This window comes from Diorhabda carinulata, chromosome 4, assembly GCF_026250575.1.
Source record: "Diorhabda carinulata isolate Delta chromosome 4, icDioCari1.1, whole genome shotgun sequence".
NCBI classification, from domain to species: Eukaryota; Metazoa; Arthropoda; class Insecta; order Coleoptera; family Chrysomelidae; genus Diorhabda; species Diorhabda carinulata.
The window spans coordinates 30,952,217-30,978,608 of NC_079463.1; the positions used below are offsets into that span (position 1 = coordinate 30,952,217).

The 26,392-nt window shown below is 32.5% G+C and overlaps 1 protein-coding gene across 1 annotated transcript in view; it reads left to right on the forward strand.

Annotated features, from left to right (window-relative positions):
• The first annotated feature begins 1,295 nt into the window (after positions 1-1,295).
• LOC130893242 (uncharacterized) overlaps positions 1,296-26,392 on the forward strand; it is a 176,034-nt gene continuing 150,937 nt past the window's right edge. Inside the window, exon 1 of the mRNA XM_057799169.1 lies at positions 1,296-1,612. Coding sequence (XP_057655152.1) covers positions 1,481-1,612 — 132 coding nt within the window. The 5' untranslated portion in view covers positions 1,296-1,480. The remainder of the gene's footprint in view (positions 1,613-26,392) is intronic.

Here is a 26,392-nt window from a genome sequence, read left to right on the forward strand (position 1 = left end):
TATAATACGGATATTTAGTATTCAATATACAGGGCTTTTGTCCACTCCGAACCGTTTTCTATTCTCTATAGAGCTTTTGGTTATAAAAGACCAATAAAAGATTGAGAACTTGTATTAGCTTAGATAAATTTTGAGAAATATTCAGATTATTCTCTAATAATATTCAAAACGACAGTAGTATGTTTTATTGTAATATTTTTGCCAAATTTTTTTCTGTAGTGTTATTAAAGTATTATCTCGATTGTTGGAATTTTGAACAGTCGGTTGTAGTGTAAAATTTTGAATCCTGTTGTAAATTGGGCAGAGTACGATTTCCTTTGCGCCACGATTTGGTTTAATTAGGCCAAAATAAATCGAAAATGAAGAATGAAATTTTTCGATATCTCGCTTCGTTTTCGAGATATCGATACTTAAAGTTATAATCAAACGTTAGTTCAAAATTCGCTTTATTGAACAGATGGTGATCAACACTTCGTTTCAAATGAATATTTTATCACTTCTAATTCAATATGAATCTTGTAATTCGATAAACAGAAGATTTTTTATTTAATTTTTATATTATTTACCCTGATACTGATTTTTATAGCAAAATGAGCCATTTTTGATAACTTTCATCACTCTGTGATGCATATAACTTAACATATGATGAATACATGAATAATTTGATGTTTTTCATAAAGAATTTTAGGCTGTTCTTCATTATTTATAAAATATTATATAGTTTGAATATTTAATTAGTAATTTAATGTAAAAATGTCTTCTTTCGAGCAAAAAGTACGTTCTGAATGCTTTCAAAAGTTATTTATTTTGGTTAGGTCAGGTTAGGTTATGAATAACTTATTTGCAATTCTTCAAATATCGATATCTCGAAAACGACGCGAGATATCAAAAATGTTATTTTTCATTTTCGACTTATTTCGGGTCGATTTACAAAATGGGGCGCCACGGAAATCGTACTCGTGCCGTAAATTGTTGACATTTTCTTAAAAATATTTGGATTTAAATAGTTTTTTTCAGTTTTCTGAAAGTTTACTTTCTTGGACTTGCGCCCGTTTAAAAAAAACCGATTCAAATGAAATTGGGAGGTTGGGATAAATTTTTTGTAAATTAAATTTGAACCTTTTCTATGAAACTTTTTGTATACCTTCCCCAAAAAGCGCCGCTCGCCAATCAGAGACAATTACCTTCCGGATTTGCTCTAACCCCTTCGAAATCCCCGACGCTACGTATCCGTTTTTACCCGATTGCCCCCGATTGCATCAGCTATGGTATCTGTCGTCGACTTGAAATTACTCAGTTCGGTACAGATAGGCATGGGGAGTAGGTTTTCGCTTCCGCGCCAATTCTGATTGAAAACTTACGCGAACAAAATATTCATCTCGAACTTTTGTGTTTTTATTTTGGGTGATTTGTGTTTGGTGATTTTAATTTGTGTCGTAGGATAATTTTCCTGTGTGTTTGTTTCGAATTTTTGTTTGCAATGGCATTTTTTAGACAATCGGTGTTATGTTTCTTAACGCTTACTTCTTGTCTAAGATATTTCATTGGAGCTTCGCAGGATGTGGGAAGTCCGCTGAGGGTAGCTCAATGCCGAGCCACATGTCTTCAAAGGGTAAGTGGATTCATTAGAATATCTGCCGTGTTTTCGCAGAAACCTTCCATTAGAACATTATGCGGGTCAGTTTTTTGAGTTAACGCGCTAATATCTTACAGCGATTTTTGAGTTATTACAAACTCGATATATACTTTAATAGATCTGATTAGGAAATTTGTTTAAAAAATGGAGTCTTCTTTGATCCTAAAAATAAACAATTCGCCAAACAACCTTGTAAATATTTTATTTGCATCTATTCAATCTTAAATCTTTCGCTATCTTACGAAATAAGTTCTTTGGAAATCTTCAATGGTGTTGATGTGTATTTTGGTATCCAATTTACTTAATTTGTTCATCAATTGTACTCTTTGTAGTATATAGTAGCTATAAGAATTATTTCACTGAATATTATTATATAAATCTTCATGTTATGTCCAATTTTTGATTTTACACAGTTCAGATTTAACTTCATGCTGATTCAATTTGTCCAAACAATTAAAAATATTCATATCCCATCATTTATTTTTCTATTAATTTATCGACTTCCATTATAAAGTCTAACTTCAGGTGGTAAATAATCTTTATAATTTTTACGATTGTATTTGTTTGTGTTCGGCGTTACAGATCATTTCGGAAGTATTTAAATTATCTTCAATATTACAAAATAGGTCATGGTTTGAGAATTTGTTATCAGCAGCATTTCCAAAGCTGTTAGTAATATGATTGAAAAGTTGTAAGCAATTTCCTCTTCCTTATCTTTTTAAGAATGTTCTACTTAGTAATTATGAATTTTCTCAGTTATTTCCAAAATTGCTTTCTCAATAATAGTAGTTTCTCTCAATCAGAATTGTCTTTTATTTCTCTAAGATACAATAAAATTTATCTATACATTTGATCGATATCTTTTTCTATTTTTTCTAATACTTCTGGTAAGTGGAATATTAAATACGAGGTGTAGCTATTAAATAATCTCTATACGAGGTGTGGCTATTAAATAACGAGACTGCGAGTCTAGAGGACGCCCTAGACGGGTAGGGTACAAAACGAGTAGTGCTGAAAACCATGTGTGACGAAAAACAACGTATCAATCTCAAATTTCTCGTTAAATTGATAAAAACTCCGACTGAGTGTTATAAATTGTTGCGAGAGGCTTATGGGGACAATTCTCAATCTCGTGCGTGTGTTTTTGAGTGGTGTAAGCGCTTTAGTGAGGGCCGAGAGAGCACTGAAGACGACCAGCGCCCAGGTCGCCCTGTGATTGTTTCAACTCCGGAAACGGTGACCAAAATCGACCAAATTGTGTCGATGCAGTAAACGCCGATAAAGAAACTGTTAGAAAAATTTTATACACATGACAAAAGTCTGTGCCAAAAAATCATAGTATTATTCACTATGAATTCGTTCTAGTGTGTCAAATGGCCAACAAGGAGTACTACTTGGTCGTTTCAAAGCGTCTACGTGAAGCAATTTTCACCACGATGATGCGTCTTCATATTCCAGTCTAACACCAAACAAGAGCCTTCACTCGGCCACTGTATCCGTCAGATTTGATTCCCTGTTATTTTTTTCACTTTTCGAAACGCGAAAACCCACTCTGGGAACGCGCCTTTGGATCCATTGGATCAAGTTTTGACTTGCATAATGAATATTTTGTGAAATTGTCGTTTTTTCATCAATTCAATTTAATGGCAAAGTTAATCGAAGAATATCTCGTACTTATTTACAAAATCATAATATTTTACATGTTTCGCTTAATTTTTGAAACTTTTTTTATATTCAATAAGTTCGTGTGAATAGTTTCCGTTTAAAATTTTCAAAATATGAAAACGAATTGTTTCTGTCAACAAATGAAACGAGTTTCTAGCGAACTTAACTTTTAGAGTAAATAGAATGTGTGACTACTTCTCTTTCGAAACCTGGAGGCTATTTTCCATCGATATTGGAAGAATGTTAAGTTGAAGATAACGTAATATTTATACTTTTAAAATCCTATTTGAACCTCTAATGTATTTACTTTTAAACGGCTATTTTAAAATTTTTTACTGGTTAACTTTTCTGTTTGAACGTATAATTAGAATTTACTCTACAGCTGTTATTATTTTAGTAAATATGATCTAAAACATCAGAAAATAAATTATTATATTTAAGGTAATAATTGTGATGCTATTTATATAGGACAGACATCTCAATATTTAGAAAATAGATTAGTACGTCATTGATGAGAAAATATTTGTTGGAAATGGTTTATTTTCATAAAAATGGTACATATCAATTAATCATTAATATTGATTCGTATACTGCAACTTGAAGTTTGATAATTCCAAATAGATAAGAAAAATGGGACTCAAAACAGTTTATAATTTGATATTCATGTAGTAATTAGCCTAACTGATGGGGGTCTAGATTTTCCAAGAAAGACAAAACCAAGACTCATGCAAAACAGAGTCTTGTGATTTGAATATTGCTCTTAAATCTAGAGTCGAAACTTTTAAGCTGAAATATATAGTCCAGTGAACAACGAATCCATCAAGACGCATCGATTCGCTTGAAACTTTAACAGTAGATAGTAAATACCTTGAAAATCGAAGTCTACCATATACGTGGATATAATACGGGTTGAAATACATTGATTAAGGGCTGATAAACGTAAATAGTATCCTAAAACATCAAGCGATCTTTATTTTAATCGTAGAAATATTTTTTTAACTTTCTAAATGCTTGAACTTCTATTTTATTGATAAGATATTTTATTTTGATGAGAAGGAATAGTATTTTTACCGTTGATCACTGGACTAATAGAGGAGAAATTTCATTTAAACGCTTGTCAAAAATTGATAAATGAAAGCATCATCCTGGTCTAGATTCTTCGCCCAAAAGATGTAGGGAGCTTGGAAACTATAAAAAATAGTTAAATTGAAACCGTTGTATCCAGTTGCTAGTGCTATACTATTTTAATAATGCATTCGTAATGAATTTTCCTCATACTAAAACCAAAACCAATCGTTGGTTTTATATAATTAGTTAATAGTCGTTCTTGTCTTGTCCTAAGCACCTACAATGTATTGGTTTTTTTAGTTAACAAAGATCTTGTTTTTGGACTTGAGACTTGAGGTTTCTTTCACCAGATCCCTGGTGAAAGAAACTGTAAGCTTGAAACATCAACTTTGACACTATTTTCCCGGACTATAAAAAACTCTCCTATATCGGATAGTTTATGCTTTGATTTCTGGAGTCTTTTCATGATATTTATACCAACAAAACTCCGCGCAAGATTTGCATTACAAAGACTAAAACAGAATACAGCAAGACCAAGACTAAGACCAGATATTCAAGACTAAAACCAAGGCCAGACTAACCTGGTCTTCCTTGCATTCCATTGAGAAAAAGGTGTATCGTAAATTTCAAAATAAAAGTGATAACAAAATGTTCGAACCAAAAAAAACGTACTCATTATATAAGAAATAGATTTTAACAGCAGATCAAAGATTCTTCCGTGAGTCCCGAAGCATAGTTTAGTGAAACATATCTTAATATTGTTAAAATAAAATATTACTAAGACGACAAATCTTCTTCAACGTTAGTTTTTTAAAAACATTGCAGAAAATCTAAAGTTTTTTCAGCACGTGCTGCCCCTGCTACAAATTTTCATCATTTTGTTGGTAACAATCGTTTTGTTAATAACATCAGCAGACACTTAACAATAGAAGCATCCTTTTACTACTTTTTTGAGTGTATCCACTCCTAAGTAAGTGACGAACACTTTTTCTTGGTACGAACTCAAAATCAATCGAGTTTTTACAATTTTTTACCCGATGACGTTTAAAAAGGAAATTTGTGAAAAAAACGTACCAATACCAGCCCTAAAATTCACACCTTTCGAAATAATTTACTCCGAGTTCAATTTTTTCCGTCGAGAAGTTCGTGCCGAGAAATTTTCAGAAACAAAAACTTAATTGAAACATGCAGGTGGACATAATCGATGCGTAACGCGTTTTTTTTTCCAACCTTTCAATTCAGGATCGGATCTGACCACCAGCATCGTTCAATATGAAAAAAAAATTGTTTCTCCAAAAGCAAAAACAATTGTGTGGCTAAAAGAAAGATTTATGGTCTAAAAAGTTGAATTAGCCATTGTTCTAGTATTTCTAATAAATTAAACTGAAGAAACAAATCAAGAATCCCATTTCTATTGTAATTAGTGCTTTTGTATTCATGTTCAAACATCATTTTGTACATGCGGAGAAAAGAAGAATACTTCATATGGTAAGTACTACACTCATTACTGATTTTCCTAATTCTAATCTGTCATCATAAAACCAAAACTATTGTCAAACGTAAGAAGGAGAGAAGTTGAAGAGCTTCGTTTTAGAAATAATCTAAGAGGGATTTGACCACAGCATCAACTCGGTTGCTAAAAAGACTCATGACCATTGAGAAATGTGCTATGTTAGTATTAGATCATGATGAGATTTATTTATGAATGAATCTGAGAAGAAATTCAACAGCAATATCTTCCTAGTTGCTAAAAATACTCATTGTAATCAATAAATGTGCTATGCTGCTATTAGATCATGATGAGAATTGTTCATGAAACAATCTGAGGAGTAAATTAACAGCAACATCTTCCTAGTTGCTGAAAATACTCATAGTAATCAATGTATGTGCTATGCTGCTATTAGATCATAATGAAAATTGTTCATGAAAGAATCTGAGAAGTAATTTAATAGCAACATCTTCCTAGTTGCTGAAAATACTCATTGTAATCAATAAATGTGCTATGCTGCTATTAAATCATGATGAAAATTGTTCATGAAAGAATCTGAGAAGTAATTTAATAGCAACATCTTCCTAGTTGCTGAAAATACTCATTGTAATCAATAAATGTGCTATGCTGCTATTAGATCATGATGAGATTTGTTCATGAAACAATCTGAGGAGTAAATTAACAGCAACATCTTCCTAGTTGCTGAAAATACTCATAGTAATCAATGTATGTGCTATGCTGCTATTAGATCATGATGAGATTTGTTCATGAAACAATCTGAGGAGTAAATTAACAGCAACATCTTCTTAGTTGCTGAAAATACTCATAGTAATTAATGAATGTGCTATTCTGCTATTAGATCATGATGAGAATTGTTCATGAAAGAATCTGAGAAGTAAATTAACAACAACATCTTCCTCGTTGCTGAAAATACTCATTGTAATCAATAAATATGCTATGCTGCTATTAGATCATGATGACATTTGTTCATGAAACAATCTGAGAAGTAAATTAACAGCAACATCTTCCTAGTTGCTGAAAATACTCATTGTAATCAATAAATATGCTATGCTGCTATTAGATCATGATGAGATTTGTTCATGAAACAATCTGAGGAGTAAATTAACAGCAACATCTTCCTAGTTGCTGAAAATACTCATTGTAATAAATTAATTTGCTATGATTCTATTAGATCATGATGAGATTTATTTATGAAAGAATCTTGGAAGTAATTTAACAGCAACATCTTCCTAGTTGTTAAAAATACTCATTGTAATCAATGAATGTGCTATGCTGCTATTAGATCATGATGAGATTTGTTCATGAAAGAATCTGAGAAGTAATTTAACAGCAACATCTTCCTAGTTGCTGAAAATACTCATAACAATTAATGAATGTGCTATTCTGCTATTAGATCATGATGAGATTTGTTCATGAAAGAATCTGAGAAGTAATTTAACAGCAACATCTTCCTAGTTGCTGAAAATACTCATAACAATTAATGAATGTGCTATTCTGCTATTAGATCATGATGAGATTTGTCCATGAAAGAATCTTAGAAGTAAATTAACAGCAACATCTTCCTAGTTGCTGAAAATACTCATAACAATTAATGAATGTGCTATTCTGCTATTAGATCATGATGAGATTTGTCCATGAAAGAATCTTAGAAGTAAATTAACAGCAACATCTTCCTAGTTGCTGAAAATACTCATATCTAATAAAGAATGTGCTCTATCTTCATTATATTACGAACGTATTTGTTTTTCGAATAATCTGATCATTTATTTTGCTCAATAAACTCATATTCATGTTCATTCATGTATGTTCGTTAAATTATGAAGAGGTTTGTTTATCTAAGAATATTATCCAATTCGTTCAAATTACTAACAATAAACAAGTAACTATAAAAAAGTCAACAATTCGAAACAATACGAAGTAAAAACAAATAAATAGCACGACGTCGACGGCAAAAAATTGATCTATGACTGTATTTCTAATGAATTTTTTTCAAGTTTCTCGTATAGTTACTAATCAGTTGGTTTTTTTTTTCTGGCTGGCAATTAATTCAGAGCATTTTTTTTATAAATATACCAAATAAGTTTCTGTAAAAACTGATTTTAAATCTGGTAGTCCGCCTCTGATAAGACTTATTGTTTCGAATAAGATAATTTATTTTTTGGTATTATTAATCTAGGAATCCCAATGCACATTTCATCAGGGTAATATTAAATTGGATTCAGTTTTTGTGGTTGTTGTAGTTCCTTCGAAATTGACTTAATCGGTTGGGTCTGTCGTTAAGTTTGGCTTCGGGCTATCTATCGGACAAGTAATTTAAAAAGATCGTCCGTCAGGTAGAAAGAAGAAATAAAAACGGTTTAACGTTTAGCTACGTAATATGTTTTTTCTCGTAAACTAATTTTGGCCTAGAAGAAATTTAATTGATATGATATTTAGTGGTCAGAATCGTTTGTTACATTCGAATTCCAGACCTTACAAAAAAAATTCCCATTCAAAGTTGCATATTACACGAAAAAAAACAGGGATTGCCACGAAATTGATCATGTCAGAGAAGGTTTATTATGTTCCTTCAACTTTTGTTGGACTTGTCTTGAAAGATTTTAGGGATTGTAATCGTGGATCTAAGATTTGTCACTTCTGCAAAATCCAAATTATTTTAGGTACCAACGAACATGTTGTATCTTGTTATTGGTTAACATACTAATGCCTAAAGATTCCTCAATATCTTGGTACGTACCCCATCGATGTTCTTTGGAATCACACATTTCGTCTTGGTACAAACATCAGGCGCTTTTTTAATTATTATATCAGTTTTTACAGATTTTTGATGGGGCTACACAATATATTGAATAAAAATAACTTAAATTCTTCATTTTATCTCCCTTCGGTCGCACCTCTGTTGTTGGTTATATTTTTTTTTTTCATCAAAATCGACCTGCAATCAACGTGGAATTTGATGAAACCGTAATTTAATATAATTATGACCCATGCCACAATTTGTGCAATATTATGATGCAGTTTGCGTTTCCATTCTAACCTATTATTACAACAAAGTGTCTATATACAGATACAGGTACCTAATTTCGCTAATAGATGACTATGACCATATGTCTAATTATATTAACCGAATTTATTTACTCTGCGCATCATGCTTCGGTATTAACTTTAAACAAAAGCTTTTCGGTTTCTCATTAATAATTCATATATAACATGGATGATTATATGAACCAAAATACATTGTACATAGTTTACACTTAATAAATAATATGCAACCATGAATGGCACAGGAAGTACAGTAACAAAAAAATACAAAAAACAATCAGTAGTAGTAAAATCAAAAGAAGAATCGATGATGATGAACTGAATATGTAGTGCTGCTTCAAGTAAGAAATGGTGAAGCTTCCAAGAAAAACAACAACTAAGCTAATAATCCAATTAAATATAAAGCAGATCCCTCAGATCCCTAAACCATATTTCCGTTCTTCTGTATTGTTGAAACTATTCGCAAAATGCAGTTTAAACAGTTCAAACCTATTATCAAAAAGTTTAAATTCATCCTATATCATCAATTCATGTTTAGAGAAATCCATTCTACTATAGATCACGTCCATTAAGTTAAAAATGTCATAGAATGGTCAGTGGAAGAAAAAAAGACAATACTTCTTGACGTGGTACAGGCATTCGATAGAAGAAATACAATTTTTTAATATCTTAGAATCTTACGTCCCACACAGACACTTCAGATTTAAAAAAGAAGACGCCTATTCTGTGTTTAGGAAAAGTAATGCGGGAGTGCCACAGGGTAGTGTTTTGGGACCTCTCCTATACCTTTTGTACACGAATAACATGTCTAAATTAGTAAATGATATTTAAACTACTTTTGTAGAAGATACTGCTATACTAGCAATAGGAAATAGCTATGAAGAAGCGGCAGGAAAATAAACAAGTGGAGGATTAACGTAATGAATCCTTCCATGCAAACTTTACCAATGGAGCTCAACAACATTTACCTATAAACATGATTGATAAACGAATCATTCATTGGAAAGCTCATATTAGAAAGAAAAGCAAACAACTCTCAAACCACTTGGTCGTATGGTATAGAAATGTGAAGCTGTGCTGGTCAAAGTAGTCTATAAATCATTAAAAGATTTCAGAACAAAGTACTAAGATACATCGTGTGCACCTTGGAACATTTGAAACAGTACTACTTATCATACAAATTTTTTGGTAATCCATCTTCTTAATAGTGAAGACGACTTGAAGAGGATTGAACCTAAGTTGATGAAATGAGTTTGTTGAAAACAGTGTGTGAGTGTTTTGGTGAACGTTAATTAGTGTAAAAAATGATGTTGAGTAAGACAGTTAACTGTAAGAAATGGTTAATAGACGAAGAAGAAGAAATTTGACCTTGAATAGACTTTTTTTGTGGAAAACTACAAATATACCGTATGCTTACATTTTTCCTACCTAATATAATATGAATGTAAAATAATAACTATGAAAATGAAGAATCAGATGAAGATAACAGTGAAATCAAATCTGTATATATTTAAAAAGGAGGAGAAAACGAAAAAGGACTCATATTGACGAAAAAAAACGAAGAAACAACGAAATTTATTCGGATATATTATTAGAATAAAGGATTAAACTCACTAGTACATCAGAAATGAGTATCCAATTACCCATTTCCTCCATATTTTTCTATTATTTGCGAGTATCATCATTTGATTTATCATCTATTGTCTTTGTTTTCCTATATCTACTATTTCGTTGTATTATTTTGCCCTTTCTTCTCCCTATAGTTCTATTGCTTTCCGTATTCGTTTTGTTAGTTTATTATGTTTCATCAGTGTTAAGTGTCCAAACCAGTTCAAAATTGCTTTTTTTTATTTTCTCTTTCATCGTTTCTTGTTGTAACTGTCTTATAATTTCATTTTCCATATCGATTGCTTTTACTTTATTATCTATTTTATTATTAGTTGCCCATATGTCACTTTTAGTTAGTTTTTAGTTAGTTAGATTTACTTTCTTTGATATCTCCTACTGTTTTGTTAAATGCATAGGATTGACCAAATAGAATAAATAGTTCTAGCAAAAGAAAGACGAATTAAGAATTGCTTTAAGAAATAAGCAAACGCTGTACCATACGCGCGGATATATTTACGAGTGCCTCCGATAGGCTATAAATAAAAGACAAGTTCATATAAAACATAAATTTTATTACCAAAAGATTAGTACACTTGCTAACTTTTCGACATAATCACCGAAGAGATTTAGACATTTGTCATAATCTGTGGACAAGCTTTTCAATACCCTCTCTTCAAAGAACAGACCTTGAAACTTCCGTGGACAAAGCAGTAATGGTGGTGAATCTGCGGTTTTCTGTCAACCAAGTCAATCTGAAACGACATCACTCATGAAGTTTTCCCCATACACACGACTCATTCTCCGATAGCTGTAGCACAACGCCGACTGACACCTGAATCTCAACAGTGGCGGAGTGTGTAGTGCGAGAGCTTCGCAATCGCTTACAGTCTTTATACCAATAGAAAAAAAGCAACCAAAATGGATGAACTTTTAGTGAGAATCTCTTAACTTATATTGATAAGTGCTGACAATAACATTCGTCAGTTATATCCTACTCGGTATTAAAGTTGTATTTATAATGGCCCAATATAAAATGAAAGGACCGCCTCTAATTGATATTCAGGAAACAACACTATTAATTTAATTATACTAAATGGCTCAAAATTGATAGTTTCGAAATCAATAGCTTCATTATAATGGTCTCAGACCATTTTTACGCGTTTACATATTTTTTATTCGATAATTCGATACGATTTAGGTTATGATTGACTTTAATAGAAGCGTTTAAAAAGGTTAGTATTAGTTTGAGAAAAAAATTGATATCAGAAACATTCAAAGTTTGCATGACAGTTATAGATTACTTAATGATAGACATTCCATCGAAAATGATTCATTTTATAGCTGTTAATGATAGAAATATATATTTAGTTTGAAATATATAAATCATATAATATTGGGTGCGTAAAAAACAGATTTTTTAATTATTTATTTACTTTCGAAAACATAGAATTAAAGTATATTGTTTACAAATTATAACACAACCAATTTGCTTCGATTTTAGATATCCGAAAATGAAAAATATTAGAAGCAAGATTCGATAATGAGGCAATGATTGTCAGTTTTTAATAATATATTTGTTTGCTAGAAGTTATTGGAGAAACTCGGAAAACATCAAAGAAAAAGCGAATCAGTCTTTATGATAACAATTCTCATACCGCTGCTCAAAAGTTTTTCACTAGAAAGAAGGTCTAATTGAATAACTAAGCACCACACAACCCATTTTGCATTTTTTCTGTTATCGCATATCAAAAATAAACTGAGTATAAAAAGTTCTTCATTCAAACTCAAGGAAAAGTGTATTAATAATAATGGAAAATATTTTAAGAACCAGATTCGTTCATAAATACTCTGTCGTTTTAAATTTAAATATAAATTACAAGAAGATACGAGGTCTGGCTATTAAATAACGAGACTGCGCGCCTAGAGGGCGTCCGAGTAGTGCGTTGGGTATCTAGTTATCTTGTCTATGCACGTCCCTTCACTATTATAGTATTTGTGCAGTAGCGGTTTGAAACAAACGTGTTTTTTTCATGTGTGAGCAACGTATCAATCTCAAATTTCTCGTTAAATTGATAAAAACTCCGACTGAGTGTTATAAATTGTTGCAAGACGCCTATGAGGACAATTCTCTATCTCGTGAGCGTGTTTTTGAGTCGTGTAAGGGCTTTAGTGAAGGCCGAGAGAGCCAATCAAAATTCAAGGCAATGTTGATCGTTTTTTTAGAGATTAACGGTATCGTGATGACTGAAAGGGTTCCAGAGGGTCAGATTATCAACCAAACTTACTATTTATCTGTTCTGGCAACACTGCGAGAAAAAAGGGCCCGATTTTGCTCCAGGACAACGCACCTATCCATAACGCGATATCTGTAAAGCAGTATTTGGCCAGTAACCACACTCCAGTGCTCAAACACCCGCCGTACTCACCAGATTTGGCACCGTGCGCCTTTCTTTGTTTTCGAAGATAAAATCTGCTTTGCAAGGGATCCGATTTGAGTCGATGAAATCGGTAAAGCAAAAGCAGAGCTCTTAAACATCCTCACCAAAGAAGACTTCCAGCACTGCTTCGATCAATGGAAAAATACGTATGGAAAGGTGTGTGGCGAGGGGAGGTTGTCAAAAACTACCTTAAATACAAACATTTCACTATCACAGCTTTCTGGTGATCATTATAGATTTCAAAATTGTTTTGACAAAAAATAATCTCAGATGACGTTGCCTCCAATGATATTATTAAAAGAAATGAGTTTCAGTGAAATTAGACGTTTTCCAAACTACTTTTAGCTGTTTTTTGCCAAATTACTAAAAACAGTACATTCGTACTTGAGGACAGAGCGACAAAAAGGTTTATTTTATTTTAATGCGGTAGATAGGGAGAGACAAATCGTGTTTTAGTTTGCGGCCACAAAAAGATGTTTTCTGTCGACAAAAATCCTTTGTAGTGGACAAAAACGGCAAGTCACCGAGGCATCGCCTATGGACACGTATGCAAAGGACAAAAGGCGTGAAAGAAATATTTAACTAACGTGCTTAACGAGAAATATATGAGATATAGTCCGGGTTAAATAATTTTAATTACAAAGATATTACGTTTTCCGGGAATTTTTACAACTCAATGTATCACAAGAAGGATGATATTGAAGATGAACACAACTTATATACAGATTTAAACATTAGAAGTGAAAATTATTTCATTTTTTCCCGGAATTGTTCAAAATTTATATCATTATACGAAAATTTCAATGAAAACCATCTAAAAAATTAAAATCGGTTTTTATGTATATATTTTATCATGTACATTGCGACCCAAAGGATCTTTTGTGTCCCCTATGCTAAATCTACCGTCTTCAGGTGTCTATTAAGGCCCCAATAAGACTTTTCTAATTATACGTACGTTACTCACATCAGTAAAAATTGATTTTTCATCCCTGTAATAATGAAATTAAATTTAATGAAAAACAATTCGCGTGACCCCACAAGAAGCAAGCTGATCATATCTTGGAATCACTTAAAGCCAAATTTTGATCTCAGTAAGTCGATGAATAAATCCAAATCTAAACAAAAATGAAAAAGAACTTGAAGTCCTCAATTTACTAACCTTCGCTGGATATTTGATAATTAAAAGAAAATGGAACAACTTTTCTAGAAAACTCTATCCATAGAAAACAATCTTATGCTGTATAATTATAAAATCTAACGAAGTTCGTCGTAAAGTATTGAACCATTAGGCTAAACTAGTCACAGTAATCAAAGAAATATTTGAAAATATAAAAACTATGAGCTGTGGATGCACCTTCGTGCGTTTTTTAGCCATTACCTTCCATAAATATTTGTCTGGTCTATGAAACCGTCTTTGCTATTTTCGGATCAGGTTCATTCTTTCCAATTCACTCTTTTAAATGTTTATTATTTACCAGATTCAGGTTTCATCTACAGTTGTGAATCGTTTCACTTAAACCGCGTCAATAAGTCCCGCTAAATGTTTTTGGTTGAAAGAGCAGACGCAGCATCCAAGACGCTGAAAGCTCACGCATGCATCATATTGTAAATGCATTTTGATATGCCGATAGCCTCTTCGATACCTCTTAACTTAATCCCACGGTCGTCCAGTATTACTTCATCGGCTTGAAACAACCCTAGCAGATATCCTTGTTCAAACAATCTGGAACTACATCATAAAAAATTACCTCGACTTGTCCTATGAGACGTTACGTCTTTCTGTCTAGATCAATTCCATTCATATTTTCAAATGATGATGATACTGATGATGCCATCATAAAAGAGTGCATACTCTAGATTAAATGGATCTATTGTTGAATGGTTCTGTTCATCAACAAATCAAAGATAGGCCTCAGTGATGGAAAATTGTTCTTAGGCTGTTCAATCAAGAATCTAGACTGAATCTAGACCAACATCAAATCGAGTACATATTTTTCTCTGCCAAATTGTCCTGTAGGTCAAGTGTAGATTTGTTTCATATTTAAAGTAATAATTTCAAAACAAACTAAACCATATTAGAAGTTTTTTAGTGTGATCCTATTGACTGAACTATGAGACGAGTCGATCCGTCGAGTCATCGTCAATATATATTCAAATTTTAATCCCCTCGTCTTCTCCCCAACCATCCATTCATCGAGTTCTAACGGGTGCATTTCTGTGCACGGAATACAAAGATCAATCAAAAGCGCTTTTCTCACGAGTAACTCCATATTAAAAGCACGCACCACAACTGTCGACTCTGGAAAAATCGGAATGCTGCTGCTGCCTTCGTTAGACATATTTCAGATAATTTTTATCAGAGGCTTTGTTAGCAGCGCCACGATGGTTAAAAATTATAGGAAACATTGGAGGTGGACACCGGGTGGTACATCGTATACTGCAGCACGATATATTGTTATTTTTTATTCTAAAATAGATGAATTATTACTGGAGGTAAAGGTAAATATAACATTTTGAAAATGTGGTTAATGCATATAAGATAATAGTTTGGATTAGTTGAAATAAGTTGCTCTGAAAACAAAAAAACGACATTGGAAATTTATTTCTTCTATTCTTTCTTAAATAAGAAATAATTCTTAAAATAAAACTATTGATTTATTTATCCTAATTGAAATTGACAATAATTTACAATATCATTGTGACATCTATGGCAGCTCTACCATAGACATTATAACCTAGAGATAAGTAAAGCAAACCATGTTACCAACTAAAGAAATAATATTTCTTTACTTCTCCTCCGCCTAGTGAAGCAAATTTGCTATTCCTGTTTTGCTTCTAATACTTTTATACCAATGTACACAACATTTGTTCATAAAAAAACGTAAGATTTCAATTTTCTTTTCGTCTGCTGCCACATCTAAACGCGTACACTCGTTTCCAAAAAAAAGCAAATCTATTGATTCGCATTCATACTCTTTATTATGAATTTTTCCAGGAGAAACATCTCTACAAGGTGTTTTAAATTTTATTGCTTAGTTTCTGGTGTATTCTTCATTATCTTCATCTTCATATTCAATTATTTTCTCCAATGTAGCCGTTTCCTTTTGATGTGCAATTGAAACCGGTTCTGAATTTATTTCTTCTAAAATTTGATCTCCAAATTATAGGTTGCCATCTTCGTCTATATAAACTTCTCTTTCTTCTTCTTCTTCTGTCATTGTTATCCTAAATCTTCTCGTTTGATATCTCTTCACTTAACTATTCTTCACCTTTGTATTAGCAGGAGTTTTTAAATTTTCTTTATAGGGGTGAACTGATTGTAATGTATCTGGTAGTGCATACACTCAGTTTTTAAGCTTTGTTACTGAAATTATGCAATAAATATTTTATTTTGCGTCACTTCCAGGCTATATCTTGAATTCCATTCGAAGCTTCTTAATATTTTGTTATTTCTTCACTTAAGTAAACGAAAAATATCGTTTTATAAGATAACTGTTTGGATTAGTTAAAATAAACAAAGTTTATTCTTTCTTGAATTAGAAATAATTCTTTACCCGCATCCCGAATTTCGTAAGCCACAATATTTAATCTATCCATTTCGATACCTCTGTCTATCATATTTTGTTTAAGTCCTTCTTTCCAGGTCCTTGAGGGTCTTCCTGCTTTCTTCGGCAACCTGTTTTGTTCCATCTTCATCACATGTCTGTACCAGAGCAGTTGCTTCGTCTGTTTTCTCTCTGACGTCGCGTGTAATCGACCCGTTCTTCGTCGTATGTCTTCTAGATATCCTGAAGTAGTCCTTTCCACATTCTCTATATTTTTCTTCTTTTTATCTGTTAGTTACCAGCGCTCACCAGCATACGTTAAAATAGATTTCACTACGACTTTGTTTATTGTTATTTTTGTGTTTAGGTTATTTTTTTCTGACCATAGCAACGCGTTCACAATTTGTGTACCTTTTTTCCCTCTATTTCTTTAAACTTAGTCAAAAAAAAGTGCAACATCTTCCAGAAACATCTAGAACAATGGTAGTAATACATTGAGTCACCCAAAATTCTTCATAGTTTTTGACTGGCACCGTCAGATAGCGTAAGGCTGTGTACCTTGTCCTCCTCTAGAAAATGTTCGCCCCGAACATACTGGTCTGCTGTTAAGTATTACAAAAGATCCTCATGACAAACGCAATTGTCGAATATATTCCACAACAGCAAAGCATCACGGCATCCTTCAAAGAATCCTTTAAAACAACCTGCATCTCTATCTTATCCAACATCTTGCGAAAGGACCCAATTTGAAATAAAACGCACGAGATTTTTTTTAATCATTTGATAATAATATTTCTTGTATAATCACAATCATTATACTGCGGTGTAATTGGTCAATCAAGTTAAATTTTTGTTGTTTGAAGGGTTAGGAGTGTACCTTTTGGAGTTTTGATGCTTTAGAAGCAACTCTAATGCCTGCTTTAGTATATATTAGCTCAATTTGTAGATACCGACTTCGCTTCTGATGACATAACCTGCCGTTCCAATTCGAAGAATTACGAGGTTCTTCCAAAAGCTATTCGGGGAGAAACTTTTCAATTTCAAACAGAATTTATGGACACTGTCGAGATTTATTTGCATTTTTTTATTGAAATTGATTTATATTCTGATCTAATATGAAACTGGTTCATTAATTAAAGATTTTTACTTCGCCGTTTCAATTTTATATTGAGATTGATCGACGACTAGGTTTATCAAAACAACTAGAAATGAATCTCAAGAGTTTTAATCAAAACACGAATTTATTATTTAATATTATTAGAATAATATTAAAGTTAGAGTTGGGCTACGAATTTTTATAACTGTTATTTTCTGGAATACCTGATGAACAATTAATGTGGATTCAGATGCGAGCTGACCAAATATTCAACCTTCGTTTGATACTATAACGATTTTGGTCGACTTCAAGCAGGACTACCAACGTAAAGAATAGTTTTTGGTGATGAAGGAGCTTTGCTACATTCGCTAGTGCTAGGTTAGGTTTCTGATGAGTTATCTATAAATGAGGGACCGAAGCAAGCCGACCCGTATTTACCTAACTTAACCATGCTTTCAATATTTCCCGATAATTCGCCAAGAGGAACATTAAGTTCAAATACTGAGCTTTGCAGTGCACCACGCTGGACGCACTCATGTAACTCAATTGAACAACTTCCTTCCTATTTCTCTGGAATATTTTGAATTTATATTAAAAATGATTGTCGTTGATACCACACTACCCTCCACAATCCCAGCCTTGCAGAGGTTTCTATATCGGGGCCTTTTCTGTGTCTCTCTTAGGAATATAATTTATTTTGAATATTCTATCTGTTACTAACCTCAAAATAGATATAAGTAACGTGTATTTGAGTAAACTAGTATTTGCCACCTCTTACCGTATATGAAGAAGAAGTAATTCTGAACAGTTTCGCAAACCTGACAAGTCATTTATCACATAGAGAATAAAATTATAAATCATTAAACAGACTCTGGAAATACTAGAAGCAGGGACGTATCGAGAACAATTGTTAGCTTAATTTTTGGTTACTAATTTTAACTTTTATTAATTTTTAATCGATAATAGAAGATTTTTTTCACTTAGGGATTATCTACATCCACAATATATTAGTTATAATTATTATCAATACTTATCGAGGAATAAGAAAGGCACATAAATGTACAGAATTTCGAAAATTCTGAATTATAGATGAATGGAGACTCTTTATAGAATATTAAGATTTAATATTCGATATTAACACCAAACCACGAGCTATTTTTTTCGCTTATTATGCTGTACTAAGTTGTTCAATTAGTTAGTAAGTTCTAATACAGAAAATTCAATCTTGATGCATTTTTTGCAACAACTAATTCACTTATTGATTATAAATATTAGTAAGTATGTCAATTAATTTGAAAAATCACTTTTTTTCATCCTTAAATGTCAACTTAAATGCTGTAAATACCCACGGAATGTTATCCCGTGATTTCCCAATCTTTCTCTTTGATCAGACGTGATTATATCTCTTTGAAATCGTGACTATTTTTATCAGCAACAAACAAAAGTAAATCTTGAATAAAACCGAAAGAAGAAAAGATATATGTTGGTACTCACCGTCCATCTGTAGTGACATGTGTAGGGAATCAAAAAATTCTAAATACTTGTTAGACGATAAACAAGAAAACGAATCTCGATCCATTAAAGTGAAACAATGTAAAGTAAAAGAAGATCAAATCTGTTCTACAAGGATTGTAAGTAATTTTTAACGATTTCATGACATAGCTATACCAATATTTCGTTTCCACTCTCTCGATTTTTCTCCTTTTTCTTCTCGTCGCTGTACTGTACCCTCCAAAATATTTCGTGGCTTCTATTGCAGCTCCTCACTTTAGTTGATTCCTTCATATTTGAACCAGTGAAGCATCCGTGTCGATAGAGCATCTGGGCCTCTCCGTAGGGGCGCTAATCCAGGTATCCACCCGCAGTATAAGTCTTTTTTGATCATCTCTGCTGGTGGCATAGATCTTCTTACCTCCGCTACCACTCCAACAGCGATTATACATACTGCATCCTGGAATACTGTGTGGAATGTACTGGGAATGTGGGAATGTTGCTGTTTTCTATCCATGAAATACGTCGCCACAGATGTCAAATTTGTATAGATGTAACCACCGATGATAACAGATGTCTTCTTCTCCGTTTTGGATGCAGCATCTTCATCTCCAGCTTTTCTTGCTAAAATGAAGAAGAATTCCAGCTTCATACCTTCAGAGAAATCGTTAAAGTAAACAGAAATTTGTTTATTCGGTTTTCTTGCAAAATTTTTTGACCCATTTTTAATTTTACTATTGTAGTTGTCACTTTAATAGTTTATTATTTTGAAAAAGGAACTTCTTATGTCACTAACATCACTTTATAAATCTTTATACCTTTAGTAATCGATGGTATAAGTATATATTATACATATTAATTTAGTTTCCTATCTATCGAATACATTTGAGAGGTTGAAGTATATCAACGTTTACCAAATTACATTTAGTCATTAACTGAATGGCATTAAATCAACTATTCTTGTTAAGTCACTGTAAACAGTATAATCAGTTTATCCTATGAATGATATAATTTCGAATTTGTGTTGACTATAATAAAATCTACGATTCGCATTCCTCGCAAGCAACAGACAATGGAGTAGGCAAACAAAGATTTGAAAGGTCAAGTAGAGTCGATTTAATTTAGGTAGATTTATCGAAATTGCCCGAAGTCGTCTTCTAAACTAAATGTATTTAGTACATAAAAATACTGAAAACAGAGATTTTATCTATTCAATCCCGATTCTGATTAAAATATTCAAACATTTTGTATTGTTACGTTGATGTAATTGCCTCTTTAGACGTTATCGTGTCATAGAATTTTCTGTTTTAACTTTTTTGTAAAGAAACTTTTCGTTACAAAAAAAAGTCTTCATTAAACTTTGAATATGTTATAGTCCATTCATTTGGATCAGCGGCGTCAAGGAAACTGGAGTATTATTCTTTATCAAGTCTAGTACTGAGTAGATAAATTCATAATTCAACAAATATCCACTGCTCGAGAATGGATTTAAATTGAACTTGCACTTCGTCCAAAAAGTATCCATCACTATCATTTTAGATAATCGCAATGAGGGGACGTGCCCTATCATGCATAAACACAAAGTTATTGCCCATAAAAAGGTCAAGGAACAACATTTGGTTCTAGACATTCTGTGATGTACCTATGGGCAGTTAATGATCCTCGATTTAACAGTACCAATTCTGCGTGAGCCTTCAAACATTTTCCATTCTATAAAATGATAGAACCTCCTCTTCTATAAATAGTTTTTCTCTGATCTAAAGTACAGGAAAAAAATCTGGACTCATATGTGAAAAGTACATTACCCAAATCTTGAACTATCCAGATTAACCTATCTGCACGGTATTCCCTGCTCAGTTGAAGAGCAGTATCAACTATTCTGGCTCTAATTCCAACATTTCTACGATTTGTGAAGTTACTGCTACTTTCCAAGCTTCAACAAACTATAGTTGAAGCTGTCTTACATTCTTGTTTCAAAAAGCTATTGTCTGCAGGTGTAGTTGTTGACGGCCGATCCTGCACCGGTTTTTTATCATATTGTCTCTCGGTATCTCGCAAGTACTCGGGGTACAGTTGACTGATTAATTTCCAGTAAACTGCCAACGTACCTCTGAGTATGTCCGTCTTCAGTAAGAGTAATTATTTAAACAATTTACTTGCTCGTTAAATTTAAATTTTTGTTTACGCGCTCATCCATAGTCAATATTAATTTAAAAATTTCAATTAAAACTCTAACACTGTGTATTGTCGATCTGTGATGGACAAAAAATCCAATTAACATTTCATCAAATACTATTAGAGAAAATCAACCGAGTAAAAACCAAAATGTTAATATTAATCCTATTCTCACACTGAACGGAAAACAAATAGAAAGGGTGTAAAAATACAAGTATGGTTTCAGTCATAAACGCTCAAATGGATCCAGAAGATATCAAGATCAGATTGGAAATAGCTCGAAAAGCGTTTGTCAAATACTCTTCAATGCTTCCAACCATAAATTTAAACTTCCACGTCAGAATAGGATTCATGGAATGTTATGTGTAGTCAATACTGCTGTACGGAAAGGAAACTTGGACCTTGAAAGCTCAAATGATTAAAAAACTTGAGGCATTTGGAATGTGGCTCTAGACGCATCCTTAAGATACCCTGGACTGATAGAATCACCAACGACGATGTACTAAGACGCATTGGTTGCAAAAGAAAGCTGTTGACAATTATTAAGATAAAAAAAACATCTAACATCGGACACATCTTACGCAACGACAAATTCCTACATCCCTTAAGAGAATGGACAAATCTCAGCGTCGGAGAATTGTTCGGAGAATTGATCAGAAAAAGAAGAAGATGTTTCTATATAATAATCTAACTTTACTAACGCTGATTTTGTAAGAAATTTTGCCGGTTTTATAGATGATTCTCTACCTTCGCTATAATTATTAGTTGGTGCCATACTTTCTTTTTTTTTTTTCAATATTTCTGCTATCTCTTGTTTCGAGGTTTTCTAGGTCTTCTCTTATTGCTCTTTTTTTATTCCTTCTTCACGTGTTATTCCTTAAGTACTTCATCTCCATTTGTATTCTATTTTGTGTTCAGTTTATCCGCAAACGAAATATTTAACGTTTAAAAATTTTTATTTCACTGTTAATTATATTGTCGTTAAATCTAGGTTCTCTTTGGACAAGCTTATGTAGTATCACTTAGTAGAGAACGGTTTTTAGATCGTAGAACTGATATTCTAATCAGATATGAAAATACTATATTTGAAAACATGTTTTTTATAGTTGTGGATACTTTATACCACAATTTTTTCAATTCTTTGTATTTTGGTATAAAAATAGTTGAAACAGTGACGTTTCTCGCCAATCACTTTATTGTTTTTACATTGTTTTATTTGCTAAGTTGTTTGTGAGTGAATTCGCAATCTCCTGACTTAATTTGTATTTGAATTTAGAGGTACTCAATCACCTCAAATTCTCCATGTACTCTATGAGACTATTTGCAAAACAGTTTTTAATTCGACGTAATAATTATGGAGAAAAGAGTACAATCTGTGTATATGAGAAATGTTCGTCGAAATGTGTTAAATAAAGTTCAAATTATATTTTCTGGAACTACTTAAAACAGGAATAAGCTTTATTTACACCAGCACTACGACTTTCCTCCCATAAGAGGTCCTCCTCCTTTTTTTTACCCTCCAATTAAAACCTGTAGCTACTTCTAAGGCGATGCCGTGTTTACCTCTAGTTTAGATGCAGATTTATAGTTTTGTGGTTCTACCAGAACTAGGACTTTGTTTCTTAATTATATTTTAAATTTATGTTTAGAGTTAGTTTTGTAGCTTCACAAACTTTATTCACTTTCTGCTTCAAAATCATTGTAATAAGTTACAACAACTGATGAAATGATTTTCTTCGTAAACAACGAAAACTTGATAGACGCATACGGAATGCAAACTAGATTCGTTTGCATTTAAATATTATAAATAACTTCGGGTTTACTAAATTTAGTTTACGGATGCTGTAGAGAAAATTAAGATGCTGATATTTCAAAATTTCACACAATCAACATATGTTTTTATCTATATTGTAAGATTTTCCAGTTTATTCTATGTTTTATCTTCCTAATTATCAACTGGAAGGAGGATTTTTCTTATATTTGTTAATTTTGAATAAACCGTATTTTTTTATTTGATAATACGCATCGATCACGTGGTCCTTACTCATGTTGTTTCGTTCTTAATTGCTCTCTATGTCACTATCTGGTTCTCCGTGTCTGAAGGGATGTTAACAGTTTCTTCTTCAGGTTCGTACATCTAGTTTTTATAGATCTGTCTTTAAAATACCAATAAAACAAAAGAAGGGACATGTTCAGCGATGGACTGTCTTACGAGTTCCATTACTGCTGTAGTACTGCTGCATTTTTTCTCTTTTGATTCTCTGTAGACTGTTACGGTTGGCTTGCTGAAAGAACCTGTTTGCAGTTTGCTCTCTTCGGTATCAGGTCGTGGATATGGTGTGGTGATTTCATAGAATCTACGTTTTGACGCATTCTGAGATCCAAGCAAGATCAAAGGATAATTTGTGCGTTGATTGACTAGGAAGTGGGAAATATTTGGATAGAGTTATTATTCTGTTGAGCGTTGGATTACTTCGGGCAGTAATCAGCAGTAACCAACCTCAAAGAGACACTTCTCTACAGTACAGGAACGTGACAACTCTGGTTATTTTTGTGTATATCGCGCCAATATTCTTGAATGAGGTTATTGAAGTCAATCTTTAGATCATTGGGAAGCTGGAGTGAGATTTCAGGCTCTTCTTTAGCATGGCGGTCTGCAGTTTCGTTTCCAGTGATTCCAGTGAGCGATGGAAACCAGATGAGAGGGACTGTACATCAAGAGCAATGAGAGTTTGTTAGATGTCGTGAATATTTAGGACTATTGGTTGGTCGATGATGTTTTAATTGACTGTATGAATGAAAGAAAGTCAGTATATATGGCGATATGTTTATGGGGAAGACAGATAAATTTAAAAGCTTGGGTGGTAACCGAAAAGAATTTATGAGTTCATGGTTTGTAGTGACTGCGCAACCGACACCGGATTCACCTTTGGAGGCATTGGTACAGAGAATTAGGTCGATGATTTTTTATACAGAATGTCTAGGAATGCTTTATTGTAAACTGTAATGTAAATTTATTTGTAGAGCGCTAAATGAATGGACTGTAATCAATACATTAATAAAATCAGAGATTTCTATATTAAAGAAATACTTTGATACAGATTCTTTTGTGCAATATCTCTTTGAAATGCAAAATTGTGTTGGTGTGTTTATTTGTTCGCAAGGAGTTGCCTTCTATCTTCTCTTAAAAATTCGTTCTCTTCTACTAAATTAATTTCGAATTCATTGTAGATTCCCCCAGGCAATCTTCGAGGGCAATTGCAGAGACGCTTCGCGCCCTTTCCTTACTTTATTAAAAATATGGACATGAATAGTACATTTACTCGGTAACTAGATTTAATAACGGGATTCGTCATGCTGAAAAATTATTCAGAATGGGATACGTTAATGAACCACTTGTTTCTCGAAAGGATGGTGTTTAAAGTATTTTCAGCTCATTCTTTAAATTCTATTTAATTTCCTGAAAATGTTAAGTTATGAAACCTTTAACTCGATGTTTTCTTTTATATCATATATTAAAAATGTACATACAGATGGAATGAAGAGGATCGGAGTTTAAGAAGCGATAAACAAACTAAAAATAACGATAAAAGTAATATTTAAGACGATATTAGATAAAACAATTAACACTAGGTGATGAAAACAGTGAGTGTCAATGGAAATTCAATATAAATTATTGAATAAAACGTGTAGGTGATTTCAATATTCAGTTCTCATAAATGATAATAGTCAAATCCAAAAAGCAATTGGAAAAAGCTAAACGATTACACCGAGAGGTGTAGAAGTTTGTTTACGAAGGTTGCTACTCACGTTTTGAGATAGGCAAATGAATATTTATAATTGGATACGTCTTTATTGTTTTTCAAAATATTCTTCATTAAGATCAATACACTACACATCGTTTGAATCAATTGTTGAAGCTTTTTCTTCGTTCCGATTGAGGTACCTCCAAAACATGCGATTTGAACGCATCAACCGCTTCTTCAGGTGTAGAGAATCGATAATCGATACGAGTTGTTTTTTGAGCGATTATCAAATTATGCAGTATCCAAAAAAATCTTTTTGACACGGTGCGTGACATGTCGATTGTGCGAAAACGAAATGATTATCGGAAATACTAATAAAAAAGCAGATTATGCATCCCTAGGGCTTTATATGAGAGGATAGATTAGGCCTCGTCTCGCTTGTTTCTGAAAAATGATTTGTCGCTTCAAAATATGAACATACGTTCCATTCATAACAAGCATCTTCATATTTTCGGACAACGAGGTTTGTATGAAACATTTGCGGTTGGCACAAAGATTCGTAATTTAATTAAGAGAAGCATGAGCATCAAATTCAACATTTATCCGGATCAACGAGTCAAATAATAATTTCGTTAATTAAATAAGGAAAATCGTACGTTTACATTGTTGGCCTTTGTCGGTCTTTGTCATCAACGGTCCAACCGACAATTAACACTGAGTTTAACTGACAATTTCATGCAACCACAACTCTATGTTGTTGGCGTTATAACAAAAATTATGGGGACTGTCACTCTCTAAATATAATATTATCTAACGTTAATTGGGGAATTAATTGGAAAAAAATTGTCCACCAGATAATTGACACGACTGAATTTAATATAGTATAGTATAAATATATTTTTTTCTGAAGAAAATATGAAAGAAGTTGTTGTCGAGGTCATCGATTTAGTTCTCAAATGAAATCCTTCCAAAAAGTCTTCTAAAACACCATAGATATATTATAAGTATTCGAAATGCAGTAATTTTGAGTGAAATCAATTCAGAATGGCTTCCACTTCCTCTGTTGCTTTCTGGCAGCCAAAACGTTTCTTTTTTAAGCTCAGTGAATAAATAATTAAAAAAACAAATTATCTTGCTACACAAATAAAATAAAATCTAAATATAAAGTACTTACACGAAAAATATAATAAATATTATGTTTAAGAAACTTATAATGTGAAAGTACAATTTACTGAAATAGGTAAATCTTAGGAACGCTTTAAACACGTGGCAACGTTGTATGTAAATTTACGAAAAACACTCTTAGCTAAAATTTAGGTTTGTACAACACCGTTTTAAATAATTTAAGTAATTTGAATAAAAATAAGTCGTG